This window comes from Prosopis cineraria, unplaced genomic scaffold, assembly GCF_029017545.1.
Source record: "Prosopis cineraria cultivar Desert tree isolate PC_DT_omini unplaced genomic scaffold, ASM2901754v1 PC10, whole genome shotgun sequence".
NCBI lineage: Eukaryota > Viridiplantae > Streptophyta > Magnoliopsida > Fabales > Fabaceae > Prosopis > Prosopis cineraria.
In genome coordinates, this window is record NW_026555341.1 from 5,015,979 (window position 1) to 5,043,481 (window position 27,503).

A 27,503-nucleotide genomic window follows, 5' to 3' on the forward strand; every position below is an offset into this window, starting at 1 on the left:
TTGTTGGACAAAGAATTGGCAAAAATCTATATCCTGCTTCTATATGATATAAAATTTATCAGAAGTTTCACCAACTCATTTCAGATTCTATCAAATATAGGATTCGTTGTGCAGTGGTAATCATATATTAATAACAATGGATAGCAACATCAAGATACTTTTGAAACAATTTTTTTACCCAAAAAAGGTCAATTTTATTAATCCCAAAACAAAATATAGGCACACATATAACATCTCAAAAATTTAATCCAAAGGTTGGATTAATTAATTATGAGGTCTAATTAATTAATTGTGATAATTAGAAGTTAATTATAAATTTTGGATGGCCATTTGGTTCCATTAGACCTTATATGAGGTCTAAAATAAGGTTTAAAGAGTTAAAGGTTCATTCTAGGCCTAAATTTATGAGCTTAAATGATGTTGTCTATTTTGAACCATTCGTTGTGATAGATGGTGCAGTGTGTCATGGCAAATACAAGCAGATTTTAAATCTAGATTTTGCACAAAAATAGAGAGGAATTTTGAGAGTGAGTTCATGAAGAGAATGAGAAGCTCTACTAGAGTTTTATTTTAGAGGATTTTGAAAGTGATTTGGAGCTTCTAAATCATTGGATGAGTCTCTTTTCTTCTTCTTTTACCTCTACGAGCTTTTATTTTTTGGTTTAACTTAGGGGAGTGAAGGCTACTCGAAATGACAACTAAGTTTAGCCATTTATATAACTTTAATTTAATGGAGTCCATGGATACTAATAAATATTTTTAATCTTGGTTTTAAGTGGTTGGCATCATTAAATGCCATTAATGAGGGTTTAGAGTTAACCTTGATGTTAAATAATTAATTAATTTTAAGCTAAAGAGGTTAGCTAGCAGTATTCATTAAGCTTAATTAGATTTAGGGTTAATGAATAAAATAGACCCTAAAGTATTGCCTGAAAAGCGTTTTTAACCCTGAACTCTTAAAATGTGCAAAATAAACCCTGAACTTTTAAATTTATAGCAAAATAAACCCTAATCGTTAAATTTTTTAACATCATTACTATTTATGTGGGTATTGTTTATAGTGGGCCCCAATTAGTGTTGACATGTCATTGTGAATAAGCTCCATGGACCCTAAATTATTATGTTAGTAGCGTTCTGAACTCTAAACTATTATGTTAATAGTCTTTTAGACCCTAAACTATGAATTTTTGAGAAAATTAGCACCATCATTTATGTATAAAACATTGACTATTATGTAGATTAAATTAACCTCAGTATGGTTCGCCACGGTGAACGCATCGTTGACCCTGGTGGATGACCAATAATTTTGTAAAATGATATTTTTTGTCCTTTTTTTGTAACATTTTTTAAATGATTGGCATCTCATGCTTCTGTATACTCTATAATTCTAATTTAGTCTTATTTTGAATAATGTTTATTTTTTTAATGGTGAAAATTTGGGATCTTATTTGAAAAGAAATTTAAGTATTATAGGATTTTACAGATAATGGATGCAAAAGCTGATGATTTCATCAATAGATTTAAAACTCAAACTAATAGGTTAATTAAAATTATCTAATATTTAAACTTCCTTTCAAAAAGGATCCTAAGTTTTTATTATTAAATAAATAAATATTATTTAAAATAATATTAAATTAGAGTTATAAAGTATATGGCAGCATAAGATACCAATTGTTTGGAAAACTTTGCAAAAAAAGGAACAAAAAATGTCATTTCATAAAATTATAGGTCATTTGCCATGGGCAACTACACATTCACTGTGGTGAATCATATTGAGGCTAATTTAGTCTATATAATAGTCAATGTTCTATATATAAAGTTTAGGATAATTTGCTCAAAATTTTAAAGTTGAGAGTCTAAAATGCTACAAATATAATAGTTTATGGTCTGTGACACTAATTCATAATGACACGCTAGCGTTAATTAGGGCCCATAATGAACAGTAACGGCATTAAAAAATTTAACAGTCAAGGTTTATTTTGTTACAAATTTAAAAGTTCACGGTTTTTACACATTTTAAGAGTTTAAAGTTGAAGGCACTTTTCAGGGTCTATTTTGCTCGTTAACCCTTAAAGTTAAACAAGCTAATGACAGTGATTTATGCTTAATCATGCTAATGAGGATATTAGTCTTCAATCATGATTAAGGGTTAATTAGTGATGATTAGTTATTAATTATGTTTGTTAACCTCAATCTATAGAGTTATTGCTTTGAGCTTGCTAGGTTATGGGGAAGCTCCCTAAGAAATATAAAGTTACAAGAGTGGTAAACCTAAGAATTGAGATAACTAAGCATTTAATTTTAATATATGATTGTGTTGGTTAATTGTAGCTTGATACCATTATTGATGACTTGGTTTGGTGTTGATGTCATTGAGCATGATGGTGTTACCTTATGGGATGTTATGTGATTGTGAAACTTGCCTATTGGTAAGAAAGTTACATTTCTTGAGAATATGTATCCCATGATTATGGTGATTAATGACTTGATAAGTATGTTTGTTGATATGTTGGTTGCATATCATAATGGTTGTGTATATGACTTGGTTATGATTATGTTTGTAAGGGATCATGCATGCAAGTTCATGAGGTTATTGAAAATGAATATGCCTATGTTTATGTAACTATAAGTGATGATTGCAAGCATGAATAAGTTAGCATATGCTTATTGAACTTGCATGCTTATAATGGGTAGGAGTTTACCTTGAAGTAGTAAAAGGTATTATTGGAAAAATTTGTGTGGTGTGGCCTTTACTAAGTTTGTGCACAGTAGTTGACAAATTTATTTATACATGTGTTTAGTATTGCTATTAACCTTTAGGAATGGCATGGATTTGGGTCAAGCATAATGCTCAATATTATTGATCTTTAAAGGGATGGTGTGGGTTAGAAACTTATAACACCTCGAAATTTGAGAAGGAAAAATCTATGATCCAAGAGTAAGTATGAGAATTTTTGGTTAGGTAACGCTTCACACATGGAAAATGAGGCTACCCTAGTCACACAGGTTAAGCCTATATGAATTAGTAGCCCTTAGATTCGGTTAGGTGATATAAGAAATGGCATGACATGGTTGCATTTGATTATGTGGATTATGGCATGATGATGCATTGTGATAAATGTATGGATTGTCTTGTGTGATATTTATGTTTGATTATGGTGAATGTTACACTTTTATATGCTTTAATCAAATTTCTTAGTTATTAAGATTGTTTAATCTCATTCTTGTTGATTAACATATTTCCAAGAGACCAAGCAGTTGAGATTTGGGTTGTGATGCTTCTAGCTGCCTATGTGATGTAATGAATTATATATTTTGCCAATTCTAGGATTTGTTTGTTAACAGGATTAATTATTAGTTGCATGTAGCCTCATTTATTGTCTTGGGTATTTTGTTTGTTTGGTCTTGTAATAGCATGGCCCCCAACCCCTTACGCTGGTGAATGTAGTACTGGCATGTGTCCCCTTATGGGCCTACATGTAACTTTCCCCTTAAGGAATGTATAGGTTATTCCTTATCCTACCAAAGAAGTCTTTCTTTTGAAACCTTCTCAAGGATCAAGCCCCCAACCTCTCTTACCTTAAGGAATAACCCATGTATTGCTATGAGAAAAGTAGCATGTAGGCCTGTGAGGGGACGCGCACCAGCACTGCATTCGCTAGCTTAAAGGGCTGGAGGCCGTGCTGTTATAGGTCTCATATTTTTAGGGAAGGTTAACCATGTAAATATGTTTAGATGATTGACGAGTCATACTTTCAGATATATGCTGTGCTAATATTAGTATGATTTATACATGTATAAGTTTTATGTAGGTGGAATATAATTGTAATAATCAGGGGAGAGGAGACACTTGTAGTATGCTTTATGCATAAATGCTTAACTTGGCACCGACTATTCTATGATCCTCATTTGGTATTGAATTATAGTGAAACCGAGACCAGTAGGTAGGTCTCTTAATTATCTTTGTGTCGACTCTTAGATCACTTTAATTGAAGGTTCGAGCAATTAATTGGGAGTTTTGAAAGTTTAAATTTCCCACTATCATAACTATACTATTTTTAGGTGTGTGTCGTAGCAAATGGTTTTGTTGGTCATGGCTAAGGGTAAAGTCAAAAAAATTTATTAGGGAGGCCGAAATAATAAAGTATATATGGTAATTGAAACAAAATTAAATATATATATATATATATATATTCCATTTGTTCAAAAATATAAGGCTTTTTTAACCAAATCTCAACCCTCAATAAAGTAGTTACCTACTTCCAAACTAATTTTATATTTTTATATAATAAATTTTAATATCTTGGTTATTATAGAAAAAAAGTATTTTTTTTTCTAGAAGAACATATATTAACCATAGCCTCTCAACTTTTGGATAAATAATTTTATGGTAAATATCAAGCACAGAGCATTTAATATATCTTGAAATTTTTGTTGCAGTACTTCGTTAGTAATAATTCTCATAATTTCTTTCATTAAGTATAAAATGAAAGTAAAATAAAATGATATCAATGTTTTAAGAGTAAATGTAATATTATTTTGTTAAAAATAAATAGATTATATGACAACTATATCTTCAAGCTATTGAAATAGTTGAACTATACATGTGCAAAAGACTATTAAAGAATTAAAATAAAAATTTCATCTAATATCTTAAGGTTTTTATAATGTGTCAATTTAAGGGGCTAAAAATCTATAACTCTTAAATTTTACTAAGAAAAAAATTAAAAAGTTAAAGAGGGTCATGGCTCTTAATGGTTTCCCCCTCCTCCACCCCTAGCTATAATGAATTGCTTCATGAGGGTTGGCCATGGCAAATCTTGCTGTTGGCTGTGGCATGTGGTCTTTGTGCCACAAGTCAAGGCAAATGTGCAATTTGGCCATGACATATGTATACAAAATTATTGAAATGTCTGTTTTGCTCTTGTGTGACTTATTTTTAAATACTCAATTCTTATCCTATGTTTCTACAATCTTTTTTGCTTTGATTTTAGGTATTCTCAAGTTTTTATATTTTATTATTTACTTTCAAATAATTTGGGGATCCCATTATTCTCAATGTTTTCAAAGTCAATTACTTAAAATTGTTCTTAGCCAAGGTTGATATTAGTTTTAATTATTGGTCTATTTAATTGAATTTAAGGTTGGTTACTGACAAGGTCACTACAGCACACATTAATAGCCAAAATTAAGGAAAAAAAAACACTCAAAAAAAACCTATACAATACAAACTAACACACAAAACTAAACTAGCAAATAAAACAGAAAAACCAAACAAGTAATAGCAAGAAAGAAACAAAAAGAAGAAATAGTATCAACAAAACAGACAAAAACAAAATCAGCCAATTCCACTGCCAACATGGAGCGACTGACTATCCTCCTCAGAACAATCACTGGCCACTAAAGCATCATTAGTTAGATACTTTTGAAACAATTATTATCATATAAATGTAGAAGTTCTAGCAATCATTGATTCCGAATGATCTTTAGATGTTAGTATATTACCATGGAATTATTTTACCCAAATCAACTTATCTTAGAAGAGGAAATTAATATTGCATTACTTCTTTAAAGTGGATAATAGAACACTGATTATAGTTATTTGAATTGGTTAAAGAAAATAGGAAGAATTATATACAAGTGTCACTCAAAATAATTAATTACTTTTAAATTTATTGACAATTGAATTTAAAAAAATGATAACACAATGTTATCGTTTTCTTAAGTTTAGGTGTTATTAATTGTAGTGGATGGGATTTTAAAATAATTCTTTTAAAAGAATAATGTGTTTTCTTTCTTTTTTTTTAGCCAAACAATGTGTACCTTTTCGAGGATATTTTAGTCCAGCTGCCACGCCCACATCTATTTTTGCCGGTAGAGTTACAATTTCCGCCACATTAATTTTAATGTTTGGATAAAACAAACTAATAATTGATGGAATGTTTGTGGGTCACCTTTTTTTTTTTAAAAAAATAATCATAATAAAAATATTAATAATAATTATAATTTTAAATTATTAAAATTTTAATAACAGATCTTGAAATTAAAAAATGTAAATAATTAATTAAAAAATATATTAAATATGTTTGAAATCATTTATAATATCAATTAAGAATTTATAAGAATTAATTATAAATTATAAATTAATTACTTATAATTTTTTATTATCATTTAAAAATTAATAAAAAATAATTGGATATTTTTATAGTATTAGTTAGGAATTTATTAAAATATATTATAAATTTTAATTTAATTAATAAAAAATAATTATTATAAATAAAAAGCACAATATCTTGATAAAATTTTAATAATTTAAAATTCATAATTATTACTAACAACTTTATGAAGGTGACCTCCTTGGAAACGGCCGGCTTGGGAATTTGAACCCGACGTGAAAAAATAATTTATTATAAATAAAAAGCACAATATCTTGATAAAATTTTAATAATTTAAAATTCATAATTATTACTAACAACTTTATGAAGGTGACCTCCTTGGAAACGGCCGGCTTGGGAATTTGAACCCGACGTGAATCGAACACGCAACCTTCTGATCTGGAGTCAGGCGCGCTACCATTACGCCATGGTTCCGCTAATGCTACGGGGGTCATCTTTAACTGATATTAACACATAATACAATCAAAACGAAATCAAAAATATAAAAGAAATTGATCTTTTAAAATTTTTTTGAGGGGACATGATCAAACTTGGAGAGTCAAATATCTGTTATGCTTGATTAAAATGCTCGATAAACAATAACAAACTTATAAGTAAGTTTAGTTCTTTTAAATAATTAATGTATTACTTTTTTCATATTTTATTATAAGAGAAACTGTCATATGTTTTCTTAATTTTTATAAGCAAATTATAAATTTTAAAAAACGCATATCATATTTTTTAAATTACTTCGCATAAAATTAATGTTTATTTGCATGAGATAAATTCATTTCATTAATTATAAGAAGAATTTAATTTAAAATTTTTAATTTCAACATAAATGTTATATTTAATTAATTTTATGAAACAATATGAATTGATTTTTTTAATATTTAAAAGAGGGGGAATATTTTCATAAATGTTTTTAATAAAATTTAATCACAAAAATAAAAGTCACTTGTGCTGGTCAAAAAAAAAAAGTCATCCGCAACCCCCTTTTTTTCCCCTACCAATGAAAGAATGGATGTAGTTAAACATGAAATTCAGCGTCCAAAGTAGAAAAATGACAAACTACCCTAATTTTTTTCCCCCACTGTCAGAACTCAAAGGGAAAGAACCTGCAAGTGCAACAACTCACCGCACTAGTCTGTGCTTTGAATTACCATGACCGCTCCCTATCTAATCCCATTCATGGTTTCATTTGCATCACGAAAGTGGCACTGTTGTATTGAATCCTAAGTAATTAATCATCCTCTTTCGGTGGTCAACGGCCAACATTTCCCAGAATAACCAAAACGCTAATCCAGTTCATTTTCTGGGTTTTTCTCTTCTTCCCTCATTCTCTAATGGGTCGTAAACCGCACGACCCGGAGACCGCTCTTCCTGGCCGTTTGATCCTCCTTTTGGTTTGTTTGATTTCATGCGGTTTGGTTTACGCCTTCGTCTCGGCAGTGCTCACAACCACAGGGACCTCTTCAGCTTCAGAGTTGGTTGGAGATGGCGAGGCAATGGAGAATTCTGGGGAAAGTTACAGGGGATGCTGTAGAGGAATCGAAAACCTGGAACTATGGGGAGCCGCTGTGAAGTGGGGTTCTCAGTTTAAATTTAATAAGTCAGAGGATTGCTGCAACGCTTGTAAATCCATGTGTACTGGGAACGATGGGCCCTGTCTCTGTGATTCGTGGGTGTTTTGTGGGAATCGTGAGACTTGCGGATCCAAGTTCGGTGAGGTAAGTGATTTTGAATTTGTTTGACGATCTGTTGGATTTACGCTTGGCTTGATTTTGGATGGCCTTGGTAGTGAATCATAATTGCTGAACTAAATGAGTACGATCAGATCAGAAGATATGCATGCACAATATGTCAAGTACAGTATATTTGTCATTGTATTCGAAGAAACGATCTATCATATTTATTCAATTGCCTGTACTGCCCCCAGAAAATTGTGCATTCCTCCGTGTGATTGGTGTTTAATCAATCTTTGAGGTTTTCTGGTTTTTTTTTTTGTCTTTTGTTTTTTGGATTTTGCTTTAGTCCCATCCTATAACTTCATTTTTCCAGTGCTGGTTGAAGAAACAAAAGGACAGCTTGGCCCCTGAACGGCAAGAAGTTGGAGAAAAAGTTAGTTGGACTTCCGGTCTTATCTTTGGAAAAGGAGAAGTAAGACAATAATTTTACTTTTCTATTCCTTATTGTGGATACATTAATTTATAAACGCTATTTCCCCTTCTTGCTACAAAATTGACTCGATAATAATCGGTGAAATATCCGTGAGGCACTGACAGAAGCTTCAATATTCTCCATCACATCACGTGCACTGTCGTGAAAAAGCACGCTTGACCAGACAGAAAGAGCATTACCAATGTTGGAGTCTAGTTTTCTACTTGATGGATGACTTCTAATTTGTTACTCATATTAATTTCTTTTAACCTTGATTGCTTTTATTGACCGTTGGATGTCAGTTAGGATTGATATAATTGATGCATTCACAATTGAGTAGTCTAGAAAGGCGCAGTAAGTGGAAAAGAGTGAAGGAAGTACAGAGATAATAAGGCGTGGGATGGTTTTTCACTCTGCTCACTGGCAAAATATTTTGGATTAAGGTTGGGGGGGGGGGAGATTAAGAAAAAAGGGGTGGGTGGTGACTGCTGAGAGGTTTGAAATTCGAATTGAATAATGTTCTTTCTGAGATCAACAAGATGATGTATTGTTAATATATACCTTTGAACAGTTTGTTGGGAATATATTAACAAGCTGGGCCATTACCCCTCCCCTTTCAAAGTGGAATTGATGAGCAATCGATGCGGACCTGAATCTCTGTTTTTTACTTTTTTTTTTATCGTTCAGTGATGCAAGTCCCTATACTTCAGATGCTAAGACATTTATAGCATGATTTGATGGGTTTGACATGAATCTGAGTGGGACATCACATTTTCATTTTTGCAGGGTATCATTGAACTGGAAACAGAACACGGAGCTCTTCGCGTCAAAGTAAGTGCTCAAGCTTAAGAGAGTTCCAAAATGCTGATGCTTTGATTTTATGGAGTTTTGAGCCTTCTTACTTGTTGTCTGATGAGTCTGTCATCCTTCTTGCTTGAAGTATATGCGATGAATTTATATTGTTTGCTCTTGATCTGTTGTTACTCATCAAGTCTCTAAAGCGTCATATTTTCATGTCTTGTTGTTTATGTTGGGCAGCTTTTCCCTGACTGTGCTCCGCAATCAGTTGCCTACGTCCTAGAGTTGCTGGCTTTGCGCCATTGTGCAGGTTGCCAATTTTATCGGGCAGAAGGCCGAGGCCAATCATGGGATTCAGAAGGAAACCACTTAAAAAATGTAAGATCAAGACTACTCATAGAGATCTTCACATGGATTTATCTATATCACTCTTGCTATTATCTTGTCTGAATTTTCTACTGAAGCAGATCCTCTGTTTTCAACAGGCTCCTTTTGGCCCCCCTTCTGCATTAATTCAAGGAACCTTGGAAGCACAGGGAAACCCATTTAAGAAAATGCCGGTGGAAGACTGCCCAACAATAAGAAGGGGTTCAGTTGCTTGGGTTGATTCAGGACCAGAGTTCTTCATAAGCCTTGCAAACCACGGGGAATGGAAAAAAGCATACACAGTTTTCGGTTCTGTTCTTCCAGAAGACATGAGTATAGCCGAAAAATTGGTGCACTCCCCACAGTTTCTGATGTTTGGAAAAATATCAATGTTTCTGTTTTGGAAAAACCTGTTCCCTTGTTGCTACGGAGAATCCAGAAAAGCCTTGCAGATATTAACACCAATACCAATTCAGCTTAGAAATCTGTTTATGCAAATATGGATATGACAATTCTGGTTTGTAAGTGCATACATGTTCCATTAATTTCTTTTGCGAAGAGCTTATGAGAAAGCGAATTTACCACTCTGCTTTCTTCTTTGAGCGAATATACTTGATCAGCATGCAAGGGAGTGCTCTAGTGGCGGCTGGCTGATGAGATACGGACCGTTTCTTCACTTGCGGGGAAGCTTGGAACAAAAATGTAATGCAAATAAACAGCCATTTATTTTGTGATTATTCTTAGCGGCTTAAAGGTGTCACTTCAAGTTTGCTAGATGGAATATTTTCTTTTTGCACACTAGTTCCTTAGCACAGAAAGGTTTGGTTAAGGTTTTTCGATGAGTAGAAGACGGGGAAAACAAAAGAAATGAAAACAGCAAAGAGAAAAAGGCTATTTTGCTTGGGAGATAAACTGTGATCAAAGAAGGGATATAGAGGAAGAAGAGAGTTCCATGCAAAATGGAATCCATTTTTCACAATTTAACAGGAGCGCACGGCTAATATTTATAGACAAAGGAGTTAGTGTATCTGAAATAACAGAACTACAAACATGGGGTTCACCAGAAACTTCTCCACGATTCCGACTTCTATACTCTATCAGTTTGAAAATAAAGGTAAAGTGCAACAAACAATAGTCCAAACGTAGCGATCCCGACTATAGGGAATTCCTAAGCAAAATACATAGAACAACAAATAGGACTAACGGCTTGTTAGATCTATTAAAAAGCTTATCATTGTAACAAAAAAAAAGCTCATCAGAATTCGGAACAAAAGTTGCTTGTATGACAGATGGCTACAAAAGGAGCCGTCAGGATCCTAATTCCATTACATAAAGATAGAACTGCAGCTACGCTCTGATAGTCAGGTGTGGAGCGACTTTGCAGCCAATTCAAGCCATTCGGCTGGCTTATTTGGAGCCGCCATGGGGTTGCTTGTTTGATACGGTGCTCTAGCAGCAATCCTGCAAACATAATATATATATATATATATATATGGTGCTCATTAGAATCAACAATCACTTGCATAAAGGGACTGAAGGAATATATGTAAATAGGTACACCAGAGATCGAGAAATAATTCTTGATTTCGAATATCTTTGATTCGTTTAAGTGATCTCACCTGTCTTCCTCTTCTCTAAGAATCGATGAAGTGAAGCTTTCCTAGCAATTGGGAGGTCTGTAAGGAAAGGAAGTTATGATTAGAAACACATAAACAGTGGCACAAATCATCCATCCGTCTAAATATTACAGTGAAGGAAAGATAATTACCACCAACCACAGGTCCAGATGGTGACTGAGGGTGCCCTTGAACCAAAGCATTGCAAATATTAGGATTAATATTTACATTAGGAGAAACGGCCTGCAGGAATCAGAAGAAAATCCAATTGAATTATGAGGAAACGAAGGCTGGCTCTGAGGAAAAGCATAAGCAAAGCTGTTCTGTGTAGGGAATGTTCCTCTGCTGGCAAAGGCCAAGATCTCCGTGACTCTTTCAGTGGGAAAATTATCGAACACCACAACTTGTCCGCCATAAAAGATTGTCATCTGTCCAACTCCAGGCTCCTTAGTGACAGACTTAGATGCACTGTGCGTCATGAAAGTTAAAATCACCAAAGCCATAAATTAGTGTACGGTCATCATGTTTCTGAAGTAATGGCATGGATCCGTGAAAGGCTTGAAATTGACTCAACACACCTGAAATTTGCCGTCTTTGGAATCTCTTCTGTGGAGAGATGCGGAAATAAGTCCATCGTTGAGAAGTTTTGCGGTTCTCTGTTATTCTCCTTGGTCGGAAACAAGTTCATGGTTTTTGCGGACTCACAAGATACGTCAGCTAAATCTGTCAACGTTTTATAGGCAAATCAAGAATTTTGACTAAACACTCCAGACAAATTTTCTCAACTGAAAATATCTTAAATCTTATCGTTTTGTACTTTCCAATCTAATCTCATCAAGTGTAGACAGTGAAACTTGAGACAGAAAGTCATGCCTAGCCTAGGAATAATGAATTTTTTGAAAAAGCCCTAACATACTTAAGTTCACTACAGTCATGGTAATTTTGCTTCACAACAAACATGGAAATTCGTAATTCAAGTAAGTTTATTTTCTGGGAACCAAAAAGAAAATAAGCTTCATGCGACACTTTCAACGAGAACGGTAAATATAACCGGAAAAAAAAATTACGGAATGATAAGCAAATGGGTAAAATCAATTCAATGATTCAATCCATACCACTTCCTTCGGCGTTAGAAGTCATATCGCAGCTCTCGGGCTATAAGATCTCCAATCACTCGCTAAAAGAAGTCTGAGGAAAAGGCCGATTAGCCAGCGACTTCACTGGCCTGTGGTCGGAAAACTCCAAGTACACAGGTGAATAGAGAAAAAGCCAATCAATACAGCTAAAAGAGAAACAAACCAGCAAGCTAATTGAGAGAATTGTTGGGGTGGATGGTTTCAAGGGTCGATCTAGGTCGGTTAGGTTACTTGTATCAATGAAGGATATGACTGGACGCCCTCGAGAAACTTACTTTAGACTCAACGAAGGTATTGGGATGGGGAAAGTGTGGATTGACATTATATAATTGGGATGCAGCGGTGTCAAATTAAAGCACGAGGAATATGTGACTATTGAACTTGGAATCGAGCATGTTTGCTTCGTTTCTCTCTCTCTCTCTCTCTCTTTAATTTTGTGAGAGTAGAGTACAATGGTAGTGGTTGAATAATTAATTATTCTGGGGATTCCCCCACGTGATCTTGCGTCGCTTTAACGGAAACGTCAAAGGTGGTCGTTCCCTTCCTCCCCTGCTTTTACGTGAGTGCCCCTCCAGGCCTTTACCATTCCATTTTGAAATTTTTTGGGTTAAAATTCCATTTTAGATTTAGGATACACTGGTAGAGAACACAAAATAAAAAATAATGAAATTTGGATGATTCATGCTTTTTGTTCAGTATCATAAATACTTTTAGTCAAATTACGCTGTCAATGAGTCAAATAATTATTTTTAACGTTACACTCCCTTTTTATATTTATTTTATTTAATTTAATATTAGAGTATTTATTAGAGAATCTTATTGATGTTATTTGTAAAAAAATTATTATTTGACTTTTATTTTAATAATGTTACTTATAAAAATCATAATTTAACTTAATATTTCAATAATGTTAGTTATAATGAATGGCATTTTGGTCATTAAATAAAGAATTTATTTTATTATAGTGTTTGAGCCTGAAGTTTTAAAATTTTTTGAGACCCTATAAAATTTATATTACATCTAAGAGACTTGACTAAAATTCTCGCTAGATTATACTAACAGTGGTTGTTGAGTGAAATGGAAGAGATTGATTTTTCATGATAAACTAATATTTGAATTTCCTATTAAAAAATAAAAAAGTTAATCTTTTATTCTTTTAAGTTTTAACTCACTATAACTCAATCTCTTATTTGACTTGTTGTGATTCAGTTCCTCAACTTTTGATTTACTTATAACTTGATCTTTATTTTTCAATTTTTTAAAATTATCCTTATCAAATACTCCCTCCGTCCCAAATTATTATACACTTTTGAAGGAGTTTCTCTGTTCTAAAATATAAGACATTTGAGTAGATTAAGGTTTCATTAAATGTATTACTTCAATATTATCTTTCTCTCTCTATAATAATTTTTGTCCCTTCTCTTTTCAATTTATTAAATGATGGGTATTTTTAAAATTTTATATTTTTATTTTTTAAAAAATAAGTTGTTAAGTGTATTTAATGAGGTTTATTGATATGTGATATTTTGTCTAAAAGTGTCTTATAATTTGGAGCAGAGGGTAAGAGAGAAAAGAAATACCCATATTTTATTCTAAAATATACTTCTTTTATTCTTTGATATAGGATCTAAGTTAATATAAAAAAAGAGAAATAAAAGTTAAAAATTAAGTCATAAATGAGTTAAAAATTGAAACACTGAGTTATGGCAAGTCATATTTAAATGACTAAATTATAAGTGAATTAAAAATTAAAATTAAAAGATTAATTATTTTTGAAAAATACATACATATTTAATATCCTACTGTACTATTAATATGATTATTTTCGATAAGAAAATATCTTTTTTTGTCATTTCTAATCATTCATGGATACTTTAAATCTCAATTTATTTCTCTTTTATTTTTAATTTTTTTTTAAATAAATAATTTAAATACTTAATTTTTAATGTAAAATTTTATTTTACAATTTTTAATTTAAAATTTGAATTCAAATTCATTCAATTGAATTGATAACCAGTGAAAGAAAAAACGAGCAGTAGATGGAATGATTGGTGGGACAGGGGGAGCACCAAGGGGGCAAAGTAACGGCGAACAACGTGAGGCAGGGTTAAAGCACGAGCAAGTCACTTAGAGCAATAAGAGAGAGACACGTGGCAGAGGCAAGTAGATATGTGTTGGTGCAAATGGGGCTTCAAGATGAGGGCGGGTCATAACCAGCCTCTTCTAATCTGCTAAATGCGCACGTTGAAATTGTTTCTCTTCCCGAAGCATGGTACTGGGAAGCAAGGCACCGTTGTTCCTGGTTGGTTTGGCGGGATCCGATATAATTATTACTATAAATATAAATATATAATGAATGAAGACAAGCAAGAGAAATAAAAAATCAATCAATTTTTTATTTTAAAAATAGAAGCGTCTTAAAGTTTACTCTTGGGGTGTATAATATTGGGATGCAAAGATATGCAACTGTGAGTGTGCGTGCTTATATATAATTGAGAGAATGATAAATTAGTATATTGTAAAAGTATTAATTTCAAATTAGATTGTTAAATATTGACATTCTCAAATTTCAATATTTCTTTTGTCATGTTTTAATGTTAAAGTTCTTCATTTGATATTAATATTTTTACGTGGTCTTTACTTGTTATTCTTTCTAGATAATATTTACCAAATGTCACCGGAGTCATTTTAAAGGGGATTGAACTACGTAACTTGATGAAGGATAACCGTTTTGAAGGTAAACCATATGGGTGGTAGTTTTAGTTTGGCAGAAATATGCGCAAGGATCTAGATCTGCCATTTCGTTTTGCTTCATTGTACCCCATTTCATGGGAGAGATATCATCCATAATTTGCTGTAATGCTTTTTTTAACGTTGTTAATAATTATGCAACGTAATTTTTCTATCTCATTTTGTGCCACCAAAACCGAAGATATCCTCCACGTCCCATGCCTTTTTTTTTTTTTTGGGTCTCTGGAAAGGGATGGCACATACCAGCAAATTTGAGCTGTCTCCTTCTCCTTCTTTATCACTCCCATTATCCCAAACGTGAGTGGTACAGCCAATTCGCAAACCTTATCCGGTTGCGTGTATACTCTAAAAGTTCACGTGTCCTAACATCTAAAAATGTGTGATCTTTTATTTTCATTCGTATCTAAAATGTGAAAGTTGGGCTTCAAATTTTATTGAATATTTCCTAATTAGGTTAGATTTTACAAAAATAAAAAATATGGCTTTTAAGAGAGGCTATATGAGATGTGATAATTCGGGCTGAACTTCAAAAAGCAACAAAATTAAAGGGGACAACAAAACTTCCCAGCTCACGCCCCCATAGACTATGTCACTGAGCCTGTCAAGACTTAGTCCATGAGGATCACGTTGGCGCATTTACTAACTCTACTTATAGGCTTATTAAGATCATGCTAACATATCTAGTGAGGTTTGAGTCTAGCAGGATGATTCAGCCCTTTACAACGTGATGAATAAAAGTTTAAATTTTTATTAGGAGAGATGTTTATATTTAATTAATTCTTACTAATGTCTCAAATGGAATTACTTTCAATAGAAAGATATATGTAGATGATAAAAAAAAATAAAGATCATGCCAGCATTTATAAAAGTATTCATGCAATGTAAGACTAAGACAATTTAATTTGTAGGTTAATAATTTTTTAAAATAATGTAATAAGTAAAAAAAAAATTATACTAGGACTCAATACTATTTCTATCTTAGTTTATAAGACATTTATTAACAAAATATTTGCACTAATAAAGTTCATTGAATACACTTTACAATTTTATTTTCTAAAGCACAAATATAAATTTTCAAAAAAATTTCTTTCAATTAATATAATGCTATTCATGAAATATTAAACAGAAAAAGGAAATATATTAAGGAGATAAGGATTATGTCAAAACAAGCATAATTAATAAAACTTCATTTTTATCAAAAGTATTATATATTTTGAAACACTGATTCACTTCAAAAAGTATTTCATAAATTGGAATGAAGGAGTAACCTTAATTAGTATTTTTAAATCAGTAAATTGTTAACTTTTTGCTTGAGAGCTCTGATGCCTTAAAAATTCCTTTACAAATCCATAGCAAAATAGTTTTGAGTTTTCACAAGGTTTAATGCATTCTTTCCATATCTCATAGCAATCTTATATTGTCTCGAGATATGAATCACACTCTCAACTGCACCACAGTATTTCATGTTTTTGCTACTAGGCATGAGACCTATAAACTACAACTATTGTTAGATTGACTAGAAACTTTTAAGGACTGTTAAAAATGTTAAAACTTTAAGGACTTTGTTATAAGGGAAATGACAAATAAATCTCTTCAAAATATAGAAATGGCAGTTTGGTCCATTGAAATGTGACAATGCTTTTTAAGCTCAAGGCACCTAATTATCATTATAGTTTTTTTATAAAATGACAAAAATACCATTTAAAGTCACAAAACTCAGATGATTTCTCCCTAAAGCAGACACCCCTTGATTGCTTGTGTGGTTGACAATTTGGACGATTTCATCACTTAGCTTGTGACTGATCTCCAACCCTCTTTCATTGATAACTAGAAGCAAGTCACGATTAAGATTAGACTACTGGCCAAGAGCAAGTTAGAAAATTGCCTTAAAATAGCCAAAGCCGAGATGTTGATTTCACTTGTCTTTGTTGAACATTCAACTTCAAGAGTACGGTGTCACAATGATTTTAAATCTCTCATTGTGTGATAAGAACAAAGAGCTTATAGTTTCTTTGAGAGTGATAAAGCCTCTAGTTTGAGCATTCAAGACTAGGGCATCAACGGCAAAAAGAGAACGCGGCATGTGCTTTGCTTCGCCTCTTTCATATAGAACAAAACAAGTTCATAATCAGAAGGTTGGGAGCCATTCCTCTTTTGGTGAACCTTTTAGAGAGTGGCTATAAATCCTCTAAATACTAATCACAGCTAAAGATATAATCTAAGGTAATCTAGGGATTAACTTGAAAAGGATTACCAAGTTTATAATTTATAAAAATAGGATCCCAAGTTTTTTATAATTTAAAATTCATAATAAACTTATAACCAAACTAAAATATATTTTTAAAAGTATGAGATATCTCAAGAGAATGAAAAGATTCAAAAATAGTTAAAAAATAATAAGGAATGAAAAACAGAGCAATACACCATTGCATGTGCACATACGTCGTGGTTATTTTGCTTTGTACCATACGATGCGACATAGGCATCATACGTCGTGGCATGTTGTACATATCAAACATCAATTTTGATGTCATTTGATAGCAACCTAAGACAACTTTTGATGTACCTCATTTCTTCATCTGACATCCAAATGAGGTGATATAGATGTTTACGAAAAGCTTTTTTCGTAAATAGCTAATGGGACGGGTTTTACTTTTAAATTACGTACACAAAAAAATTAGACACCCAAACACATTTTCTAACTGTTTTTACTTTTCACAAATCGAGAGTGTCCAAAACCCTACATATGTGCCAAAAACAATTTCTAGCATCCATAATACACTCAATAATTTAAGACTACCTGTACAATACACTGCGTGCACATAATTCCATTCATATCAAGTTTTCCCTTCTTAACCTCTTTTAACCACAAAAACAGTATGAGAGGTTTAAACATTGCATTTAACCATAAATATTCAATGTCATGATCAAAACAATATTATTACATTTGCACTAGTATTTTGACCCTATCAACACTTACAATTATCATAAACAACATTCGAGGGCCCAAAATACATCCCAAAAATTGCAAACAATAAAATAGTGCAAATGTATGCAAAATATAACTTAATTAGTAATAATATCAATTAAATAATTGATATTATGCAAAAAAAAAGGAGTTAAAAGGCTATACAGTAGAAATTCTAAATTCCTAAGCCCCTGAAGTCTTTTCTCTATCCACATCAAAGTTAGAGCATGTAAAATATTAAAATAGATGAGTGAATCTAGCTACTCAATAATCAAGATACACCTATCATATACAATTATATATCAATTGAATAAACACACATAAATACTTTTACGTGCCACACAAGTTGTCATTTCACAATTTAATTAATTTTTATACTTCTCATCTCAAATCACAATGTACATTGCCACAAGACATGCAGACATATGACAATGTCGCCACAAACTTAACAATCATGTTACATATCGGATAGATATGTATACATAATCAAACCATCCTTATACCTTCTTTATTTCCTCTAATTGAAATTGTGTGCTATAATATCAATCATGGTTTTGTTCATGTGACTGAAATGCCCAATCTTATTAATTGTGAGGTGTAATGGGGCTAAAGATCATAGTAATTACTTTCAGACCATGGTTTTTCCTACTCTCGAATCTCTAGAGTATTATATACTCAAAGCTAAGCTCCTAGATAAACAGGTGGAGATGGCTAAATTCTAGTCTCTCAATAAACTATGAGATAGTCTCTCAATAAATAGTGGGACAAGACTAGGTCTATGTGCATCGAAAGGCAACCATATATACTATATGAATTTTATCTGCTCCTCACCTTAGGCGAATTCCCGTCAAATAATCATGTAATGTATGATGCTCACTCATTTCACAATTTCATATACCCTATTCACAACACATTAGGCTCGTGCTATAATGTTGCCTAAGTAAGCATCAATATTATTTTTACAAACCTTTTCAACTCAAGCTTTTATTCTTATAACACATTTCAAAATCCTTATTTAACCACACGCATAGCATTCACACACTTCTCATTTCAATTACATATCATAATTTGAAAATCATTTAAATTCAACTCAACATTTTAGTCAAATCAAAGTTAATACACTATTATAGGATTTATGGCATGCTTTCACATTTACAAATTCAATTATACATGTAAATAACCCAATTTCACATCATAACATAATTAACAAATAATTATCCACAATATATGTCCTCTGTTACCTCAAACCTCTAAGAGGTTAAAGGTTTACCCCTTAATGTCTTGCTTCCAAACTTGTTTTCCACATTAATAATAGTGTCTGAATAATTAATCTACAATTAATCAAGGCCAAAACTCAATTAACATTGCTACAAATATACTTTCAACTCTTGTTTTCCATTTATAAAATATTCAATACCCTTACTTCTCACATTTAGGCTTAACTATTAATGCATTAACTCTCTTTATCCTTATATAGCTTCATTAAACTTTCACATTGTCATTGGTGGCTCAAGAGCCTTCATAATTTCATATTTAATGTCCATTTTCAAACTTAAATGGCTCCCAACTATCATTAATGTCTAAACCCATAATTTATAGGTTTAAATACTTAAAACAATTCTCATTAACTCCATCAGAGTCAATGTTTAAACCCATAACTTATATAGATTGAAAATCAACTCTACACTTCAAAGCTTAGCTTGAAATTAGTGTAGAAAGGAATAAGAAGATAGAAGAGACTTACTTTAGTGATTGAAAGCTTCAAATCTTGTCAAATCTTTCTCAAATTCATGCCTTAGTAGAGCTTTTTTTGTTTTTCTTGTTTTTATTTTCTAACCCTTCTGACTTCTTATCAATTTGTGTCTTTTTCTATAAAAAAATACCATGCACCACAGCACATGTCCTTATACGCCACGACATATGGCATAGAATAATTTCTGCTTTTTTTCTCACTTTTTCATACTTAAGTGACCTGAATTTATTCTGGACTCAACCATAAGGCTAAAAATACAATCAAAATACTCGTTAGTTTTTTGTAACTACAAATTGCATAAACTTACTTAAGTATTTTCATTTATTTAGTTTATTTAGGATTAAATTTTTCTGGATATTACAATGGCAAATTTGGCGAGAAGAAGGATGCCTTGATGAAGCTGTACTCCCTTTGGTCGGTGAAGGATAACAAAATAATGGTCATGTAGGCTAGAATAAAGACGTTGCTGGTGGAATTAATGGCCGATTTTAGATCAAACATTGTGGACAAGTTAGCACACACGTTGAGTGTATTGACATCAATGCTTGCTAGAATAATGAAGTTGCTAGTGGAATTAATGGCCGATTTTGGATCAAGCATGGTGGACAAGTCAGCGTACGTGTTGAGTATCTTGTTATCAATGTTATAAGTGGAAGCAGCGCTAGTCGAGGAAGAAGGAATTCTGGTGCGGGGTGAAGTCTGAGAGGTGGGACCATGGAGACAAAAGCAAATAATAGTAGGTATTTTTTTTAATTTTTTTTATGTCATCAAAAACTTCAATGATAATCAAGTTTTAATGTTTTATGGAACTTATGAGATATTATCACATTTTACATGATTAAATTATCTTTTTCCAATCAAGATTTATTTGTCGTTCTCCTTATTATAAATTGATGTCAATAATGGGAATAGTGTTTAATTTATACTTTCCCCTGGTTTTGCCGCGCAGGTCCAAGGCATATAACCGCGCAAACCCTTGTTCCCCTCTCACGTCTTGCCTGTTCCCTGCAAGTCTGCAACAACCTTAAATTGAAGTTTCCCTCTTCATACACGAGTCTTTTGAATTTGATTTAATCCATAGTTTATAGTCGAAATCGATGGTTCAATTCCACGAGCATATAATCACAGACCTTCTTGATGATTCCAATGGCGGGCTTGTCATCCTCTCCTCAGGTCTCTCTCTACCTAAGCTCATCTCCTCTCTTCTCCTCCTACACTCTTCTTCTCAAGGAACCCTCCTCATCCTCTCTTCTTCTTCATCTTCTCTCAAATCGAAAGTATTTTTCCAACTCAAAGCTCAGAATCCCCAATTCCAACAAATCCCCTCTGAAATCACCGCCGATCTTCCTGCTCATCACCGCCACTCTCTTTATTCTTCTGGATTAATTTTTTTTATCACACCCAGAATTCTAATTGTGGACCTTTTAACGAACAAATTACCCACATCCAATATTGCTGGGCTTATCATACTAAATGCCCATTCACTTTCTGAAACCTCCACCGAAGCATTCATAGTTAGAATTATCCGGTCTCTTAATCGAGATGCATATATTTGGGCTTTCTCTGATAAGCCTCAGGCGATGATTTCTGGCTTTGCTAAGGTGGAGCGAACTATGAAGTTTTTGTACATTCGGAAGTTGCACTTGTGGCCGAGGTTTCAGGTGTACGTTTCACAGGAGCTGGAGAAGGCCCCCCCGGATGTGGTGGATATCAGGGTGCCAATGACTAAATATATGATGGGGATTCAGAAAGCCATCATCGAGGTCATGGATGCTTGTCTAAAGGAGATGAGGAAGACAAATAAAGTTGACGTTGAGGATTTGACGGTGGAAAATGGGTTGTTCAAGTCGTTCGATGAGATTGTGCGGAGGCAGCTGGACCCAATTTGGCATACTTTGGGGAAGAAGACAAAGCAGCTGGTGTCAGACCTCAAGACCTTGAGGAAATTGTTAGATTATCTTGTAAGGTACATGCATTACTTGCGCTTACAGTTTGCATACGTTATTAATAGTTTGTAGAAGTTTGTGCTATATATTATTGTGACGTTTTTCAACAAAAATGAGGGTATCTGAAGCTTTTTGCGATGCCTGTAATGCCTCCAGTTATCAATCATTAACAAACATGCGAGGACCCCTTAGTATTCTGGGAATATTGTTATTATAGCAACTCATGTCATTCTTATTAGTTTGTTCTTCTGAATAATATTTGATGAATAGGGAGTGATTGAGTGACTTGCTCTGTATAGGTATGATGCAATAACTTTCTTGAGGTATTTGGACACATTGAGAGTGTCAGAAAGTTTTCGATCGGTTTGGATATTTGCAGAAGGGAGCTATAAGATATTTGACTATGCAAAGAAACGAGTTTATCGCCTGGAGAGGTCAGATGGTGTGAAATTAACTGAGTCAAATAAGAATGTGAAAAGCAAAAAGAGAAAATGCAAGGGGGATGACAATGACAGAGTAGAAGGTAAGAACTTATAATGTTTTTATAGATCAATCTGGCATAAATGTTGATTCCGATACATGATTTAATTAATCAGTTAGGTTGAAGAAAAATTAACGTGAAAAAAAGGAGGAAAAGACATCATGTGCACTCCTATGCTTTTTGGATGCCATTCTTTTGAGCTTATGTTTGTAATTGCAGTCGATGGTAGTTTGTCAAAGAGTTCAAATACTGGCTTAATTTTGGAGGAAGTTTTGGAAGAAGCACCAAAGTGGAAAGTCTTACGTGTGAGTCAGTGAGTTCCAATTCTACAAATCTCAATGTTATGATTTATTTTTTTAATGAAACAAGAAATTTTATTACTGTACAAGAGGAGAATATGGTGAGGGAGGAGAACAAGAATAACCTGTCCTTATAGGAAGGGAATTAAAAAAAAAAAAAAGCAAAGCTTTCGTGTTAGTTGGGAAACTTTCTCAAAAACCCTGTTAAATTTACCAAATTAGAGGCCATAAGTGAAATTATATCCCATAATCTAAGGACGGAGAGATTCTATTGAAAATGTGTGTATTTTGTGAAAACCAGATAATAGCATGAAAGGAACATTGCCTTAATAGCGTCCTTATTAGTTCCAAATCGTTCCAAACCAATTATAAAGATCTGCTTGAAGGTTGAAGGACAAGCTTAGTATTTACAAAAACAAAAAGTTTGAATTATGCGAAAATAGCTGCTCTACAATACAGGAACATATAGGCACGTGTTCATTTGATTCTATTGGGTACAGAAGTTAGGTATGAATTTGTGGCATCGCTTCTATTTTCATCTTCCTCTTCCCTATATATTTTTTGAGAATTTGGATGTAGACAGATGTTGATAATGGTAAGCTTCTTATTGTTTGAGCTGAATTTGATATGCCCATGTCATATCAGGAGGTTCTTGAGGAGATAGAAGAGGAAAGACAAAAGCAAGGAGTGTCAGGGGAAGAGGTTTTGATTGAAGGTGAAGGTATTGATAATGGAATTGTACTAGTGGTATGTAAAGATGAACGTTCATGCTTGCAGCTTGAAGAATGCATCATCAACAGTCCAAAGAAGGTTTTTCTTCTTTGCATTTGATCTTAAAATTTATTTCATGTGACTTCGCCCCCTCATTTTCATGCCTTCACTTATTTCAATATTAACATTTAGGTGTGTGATTTGTATGTCTTTTTAGCTCACTGGCTGTATCCCACCCTGCCAAACTTGGCCAGATTGATGCTGTTATAGTATACATGCTTTACCTAAGAAGAATATCTTTTGGTAGTTTTAAGAAGAGTTTGAGGAAAAGTTAAGTGATTTCAAATCATTTTGGTTGACATTGTCATCTATTGTCTACAACTGTTTCGTTTTGAAAAGCTAAAGCCTAGAGCTGTTAAGTGAAGGCTTGTGGTTAGTTTAATATTTGTCTCTAGTCCTTTTGCAAGAGTCTCTGGCGCAAAGCTGCAAACAATTAATTAAGAAGCTTATTCGTTGGAAGATTTTGTTAAGGGCTTTTGGGATACAAGTCCCTATTATATTTTGTTCATCTGCACTGTGATTTCTTATTTGTTTCTAATGATGATGCAGTATTTATCATAGAATAACGTTGAACATTTATTGGTAGTCTATTTGATAGTTGCATATAGCTTACCACATAATTCTTTGTTTTTATGATGGAAGGTGGTGTTAGTGATTTTTTGCAATTATTTCTTTGGTCCTTGTCATTGTTGGTTGGTAGTGAATAAGATAAGAAAAGTGAGTTACATATCCTGTTTCGTGTTTGTGTGTGTGCATGTGAAGGTCATGGCTGAAGAATGGAGGAAGTACTTGCTAAGCAAATTACAGCTACGGGATGTAGTGCGTCAGAAAAAGAAGCCAAAGGATCCCAAAGGTTTTGGGGTTCTTGACGGAGTTACACCTATGGCACCTGTACAAAATGCTGAAGCCAGCATTAGCAAGCAGGAGCATGATGCACTCTTGATAGCAGCATCTGGAATAAGAGATCTAGCTGAAAAGGATTGTATGGTTGAAGATACTCCAGGACTTGATTCTTGTAAACGGAAATGTGGAAAAGGAAAGAATAAAGTGGGCAGTAAAAATGGCCCAGTTACTGCTGATGGGTCTGGAGTTCATAGCAGCAAAAAGGTGTCAACAAGTGATAATTTATGGATTTCTGACTCAAAAAATAATGGCCAAATGGAGGAAACTAATCCAGTTGGTTCTGGGGGGACAACTGTAGACAACTTAGTTCTTCGAAGGCATAGTAATGCTGATGCTACAGGATCCATGAATGCAAAACCATTACCTCCTGTTCATTTTTATGCCTTAGAAAGTGATCAGTCGATACTTGATGCGTTACAGCCTTCTGTAATTATTGTATACCATCCAGACATGACCTTTGTTAGGGAAATTGAAGTCTACAAATCAGAAAACCCTTCAAAAAGGTTGAAAGTGTATTTTTTTTTCTATGAAGATTCTACTGAGGTGCAGAAGTTTGAGGCAAGTATACGCCGGGAGAATGGTGCATTTGAATCTTTAATCAGGCAGAAATCTATGATGATGATTCCGGTTGACCAGGTTTTTTTTTGTTCTTATTAAAATGTTCTTTTACAGCTAATGTTCATCATAATGAGTTCAGTTTTTTTTTTTTTTTGGTTTGGTGTGCTTTGCCTGCTGTTTATCAGGATGGTCGATGTTTGGGATTGAATTCTACTGTAGAGGGAGACTTAACTACCTCCCAAAATTCAATTACAAGAAAAGCAGGTGGGAGAAAGGAGGCTGATAAAGAAACGCAGGTCTGTTATTTTTATCATTATTATTATTATTACTTTCATCCACGACATGTGACTCATTTACTTGCCAGATGACTTGTATTCTGGGAATTTAACTTTTCAGGTCATAGTGGACATGAGAGAGTTCATGAGCAGCCTTCCTAATGTTCTTCATCAAAAGGGAATGCGCATTATTCCAGTGACCCTCGAAGTTGGTGACTATATTCTCTCACCGTTAATTTGTGTGGAAAGAAAAAGTATCCAAGATCTATTTATGAGCTTCACATCAGGACGTCTTTACCATCAGGTGGAGACAATGGTGCGATATTATAGGATACCTGTACTGTTAATTGAGTTTTCACAGGATAAGAGCTTCTCATTCCAGGTTTGCCGATCATAATTCAACTCTACCAAAGCTGCAATTTAGTGTCTTGTTGCATCAGAGTCTCTGGCTAGTCCAAATAAGGAATCAATGCCCGAGAATGCTTGGCATTTAATTTATAGTCCAAAATAGCAGGTGTAGATGGAAGATGTTAGGCCAAATGACACCAAACGATATCCTTATAAGGGTTTGCATGTCGGTGATCTAGCCCCCTCTGTCCCACAAAACGCCACCCTCCCCCCCTGATATTATTTGTTTTCTGGGTCTAAGAAAATGTTCATATTATCGATCATTCATGATAAATGAAACTTCAACAGCAAACGCGAAGCTACAAAACGGACGAACAAAAGGCGTAAATTAACCAACTCCTTCACGAGGACAAGGAGCATCAGCAAAAACTGATGAAGCAGGATGAGATGGGGTCTATAGCCCAGCACTGAGGCACATCTCATTCAAGCCCTCTCATGTTTTTGTATACATATAAATGTGGTGTCATTTTGTATTTCTTACAACAACAACAAGCCTTTATCCCACTAGGTGGGGTCGGGTCATTTTGTATTTCTTAATTTTCTTAAAATATTTATATAATTATACACAATAATTATCTAATGATCTTGTTTATGTTATATTATTGTTTTTTTAAAATTAATTATCATAAATACTAAAAATTATATTAAATACAGACACTAATTTTTAAAAAATTGGCCCCCTAGGATGCTTGTGCTGGTTCTGCCCTTGAATTTGAGTTGATAGGGAGTGTATTTTGTTCGTTATCCTTCATAATTATGGATGTTTAAACTTGCATCTCTGCAACGCATGGTGCACCTGTTTTGCTATGTTTAACTGTGGATGACTTTAGGTTGTATTTATCTATTTTCCAGTCTGCAAGTGATATTGGTGATGATGTGACGCCAAATAGTATTATATCAAAGTTGTCACTGCTCGCCTTACACTTTCCCCGGCTACGAATAATTTGGTCTCGGAGTTTGCATGCTACTGCTGAGATATTTGCTTCACTGAAGGCAAATCAAGACGAGCCAGATGAAACAAAAGCAATGAGAGTGGGCGTCCCCTCAGAAGGTGGAATTGTGGAAAATGATGTGAGGTAAGTTGTCACATCCTTTAGAGTTGAGAGATTGAGTTGTGCTTTCAAGGATGAGGTGTTAAAAATAGAAATTACAGCACCTGCTTATTAGCTCTTGTAGTCTTGTGTCGGCACAAAATATTGTTGCATCCTGCCTGGGATCAAATTATTTTTCGGTTCCTTCAATTGTGGAAGGCATGCAGGATCCCTGGTGAGGGAATTCAAAAAAGGCACCGCCTTAGTGTTTGGGCAAGCATCCCCTTTTTGTGGTTGCTTTCCTGGATATCTACCGCGCGTTTTAAGTGTGGCTTTTTAGTGTTAAATTTAGTCAATGAGTTTGTGTGTACTGGTTGTTCATTTTCTGCCTAGAAATATGAAGTTAAAGGGTTAATTACTGTGTGACAGGGCTGAAAATTACAACACATCTGCCGTGGAGTTTCTGAGAAGACTTCCAGGTATAACAGATTCAAACTATAGGGCCATAATGGAAAGCTGTAAGAGCTTGGCTGAGCTTGCTCTTCTTCCAATGGAGAAGCTGGCCGAATTAATGGGTGGTCAAAAAGCTGCTCGCACTCTCAGAGAGTTTCTAGATGCTAAATATCCAACCTTGTTGTGAGCCTTATAGATACTGCAATTCTTTGTATGATGGGATTATTTATGAGGGCTTTTCCATTGGTCTTGTCTCTCTTACATTATTCCATTGTTTTTTCAGATTCCTAGAATCATTTTTATTTTAGAAATGTATTCCCATTGATTCCCTATAATTGACATGTTGCTTTTCTTTTCAAAAAACTTGTGGATTTGAGGAGCACGTACCTTTGCTGCTAGATTTATTTAACATGTTAACTTGGATAGAATTAATGATATTTAAGTAAATAACCAATGTTTAAGTCACTAAGTTACTTGATTTAATTTTAGGTTGCATCTAGATGGGTGTTTTAAATTTTGAATTTGAATTTAAAATTTCACATTTGAAATACATAGATTTTAAATTTTATGGTTAGATAATATAAAAAATTTTAAATTAGAATATTAAAATTTTTTGCTTGGATCTAAAATAAAATTTTAAATTTTAAATTTGACATTTTATATTTAAATTTTTAA

At 33.5% G+C, this 27,503-nt stretch overlaps 3 protein-coding genes and 1 pseudogene across 5 annotated transcripts; 3 read left to right on the plus strand and 1 right to left on the minus strand.

Annotated features, from left to right (window-relative positions):
• Positions 1-7,243: 7,243 nt before the first annotated feature.
• On the plus strand, positions 7,244-10,216 carry LOC129322914 (uncharacterized). Its single transcript, XM_054969375.1, is given in 6 exon segments — positions 7,244-7,885; positions 8,217-8,315; positions 9,102-9,146; positions 9,354-9,491; positions 9,599-9,821; positions 9,824-10,216. Coding segments are annotated over 6 exon segments (1,026 nt in total). The 5' UTR covers positions 7,244-7,501; the 3' UTR covers positions 9,961-10,216.
• A 319-nt stretch (positions 10,217-10,535) lies between these two features.
• LOC129322915 (protein TIFY 10b-like) lies at positions 10,536-12,640 on the minus strand. Its single transcript, XM_054969376.1, is given in 5 exon segments — positions 10,536-11,155; positions 11,248-11,320; positions 11,323-11,563; positions 11,674-11,818; positions 12,211-12,640. Coding segments are annotated over 5 exon segments (555 nt in total). The 5' UTR covers positions 12,236-12,640; the 3' UTR covers positions 10,536-11,084.
• Positions 12,641-14,500: 1,860 nt separating this feature from the next.
• Positions 14,501-20,777, plus strand: LOC129322007 (U-box domain-containing protein 4-like; annotated as a pseudogene).
• Positions 20,641-27,163, plus strand: LOC129322637 (DNA repair endonuclease UVH1). 3 transcript variants are annotated; one of them, XM_054968928.1, is made up of 10 exons: positions 20,641-21,669; positions 21,949-22,172; positions 22,350-22,435; positions 23,075-23,239; positions 23,963-24,739; positions 24,847-24,957; positions 25,058-25,144; positions 25,241-25,318; positions 26,197-26,420; positions 26,805-27,163. In XM_054968928.1, the coding sequence occupies exons 1-10, from the start codon at positions 20,801-20,803 to the stop codon at positions 27,013-27,015; spliced, it is 2,832 nt and encodes a 943-aa protein (XP_054824903.1). In that variant the 5' UTR covers positions 20,641-20,800; the 3' UTR covers positions 27,016-27,163. The 3 variants fall into 3 exon arrangements, with proteins under 3 accessions (XP_054824903.1, XP_054824902.1, XP_054824904.1); XM_054968927.1 differs by having other exon boundaries at positions 25,058-25,318; XM_054968929.1 differs by lacking the exon at positions 25,241-25,318.
• The last annotated feature ends 340 nt before the right edge of the window (positions 27,164-27,503 follow it).

Excerpts from the sequence above, each read along its gene's own strand:
- LOC129322637 (XM_054968927.1), top strand. The coding sequence starts at position 20,801 with ATGGTTCAATTCCACGAGCATATAATCACAGACCTTCTTGATGATTCC. Across the intron at positions 22,436-23,074 it reads CAAAGTGGAAAGTCTTACGT|GAGGTTCTTGAGGAGATAGA; the intron begins GTGAGTCAGTGA and ends ATGTCATATCAG. Across the intron at positions 26,421-26,804 it reads ATTGTGGAAAATGATGTGAG|GGCTGAAAATTACAACACAT; the intron begins GTAAGTTGTCAC and ends ACTGTGTGACAG.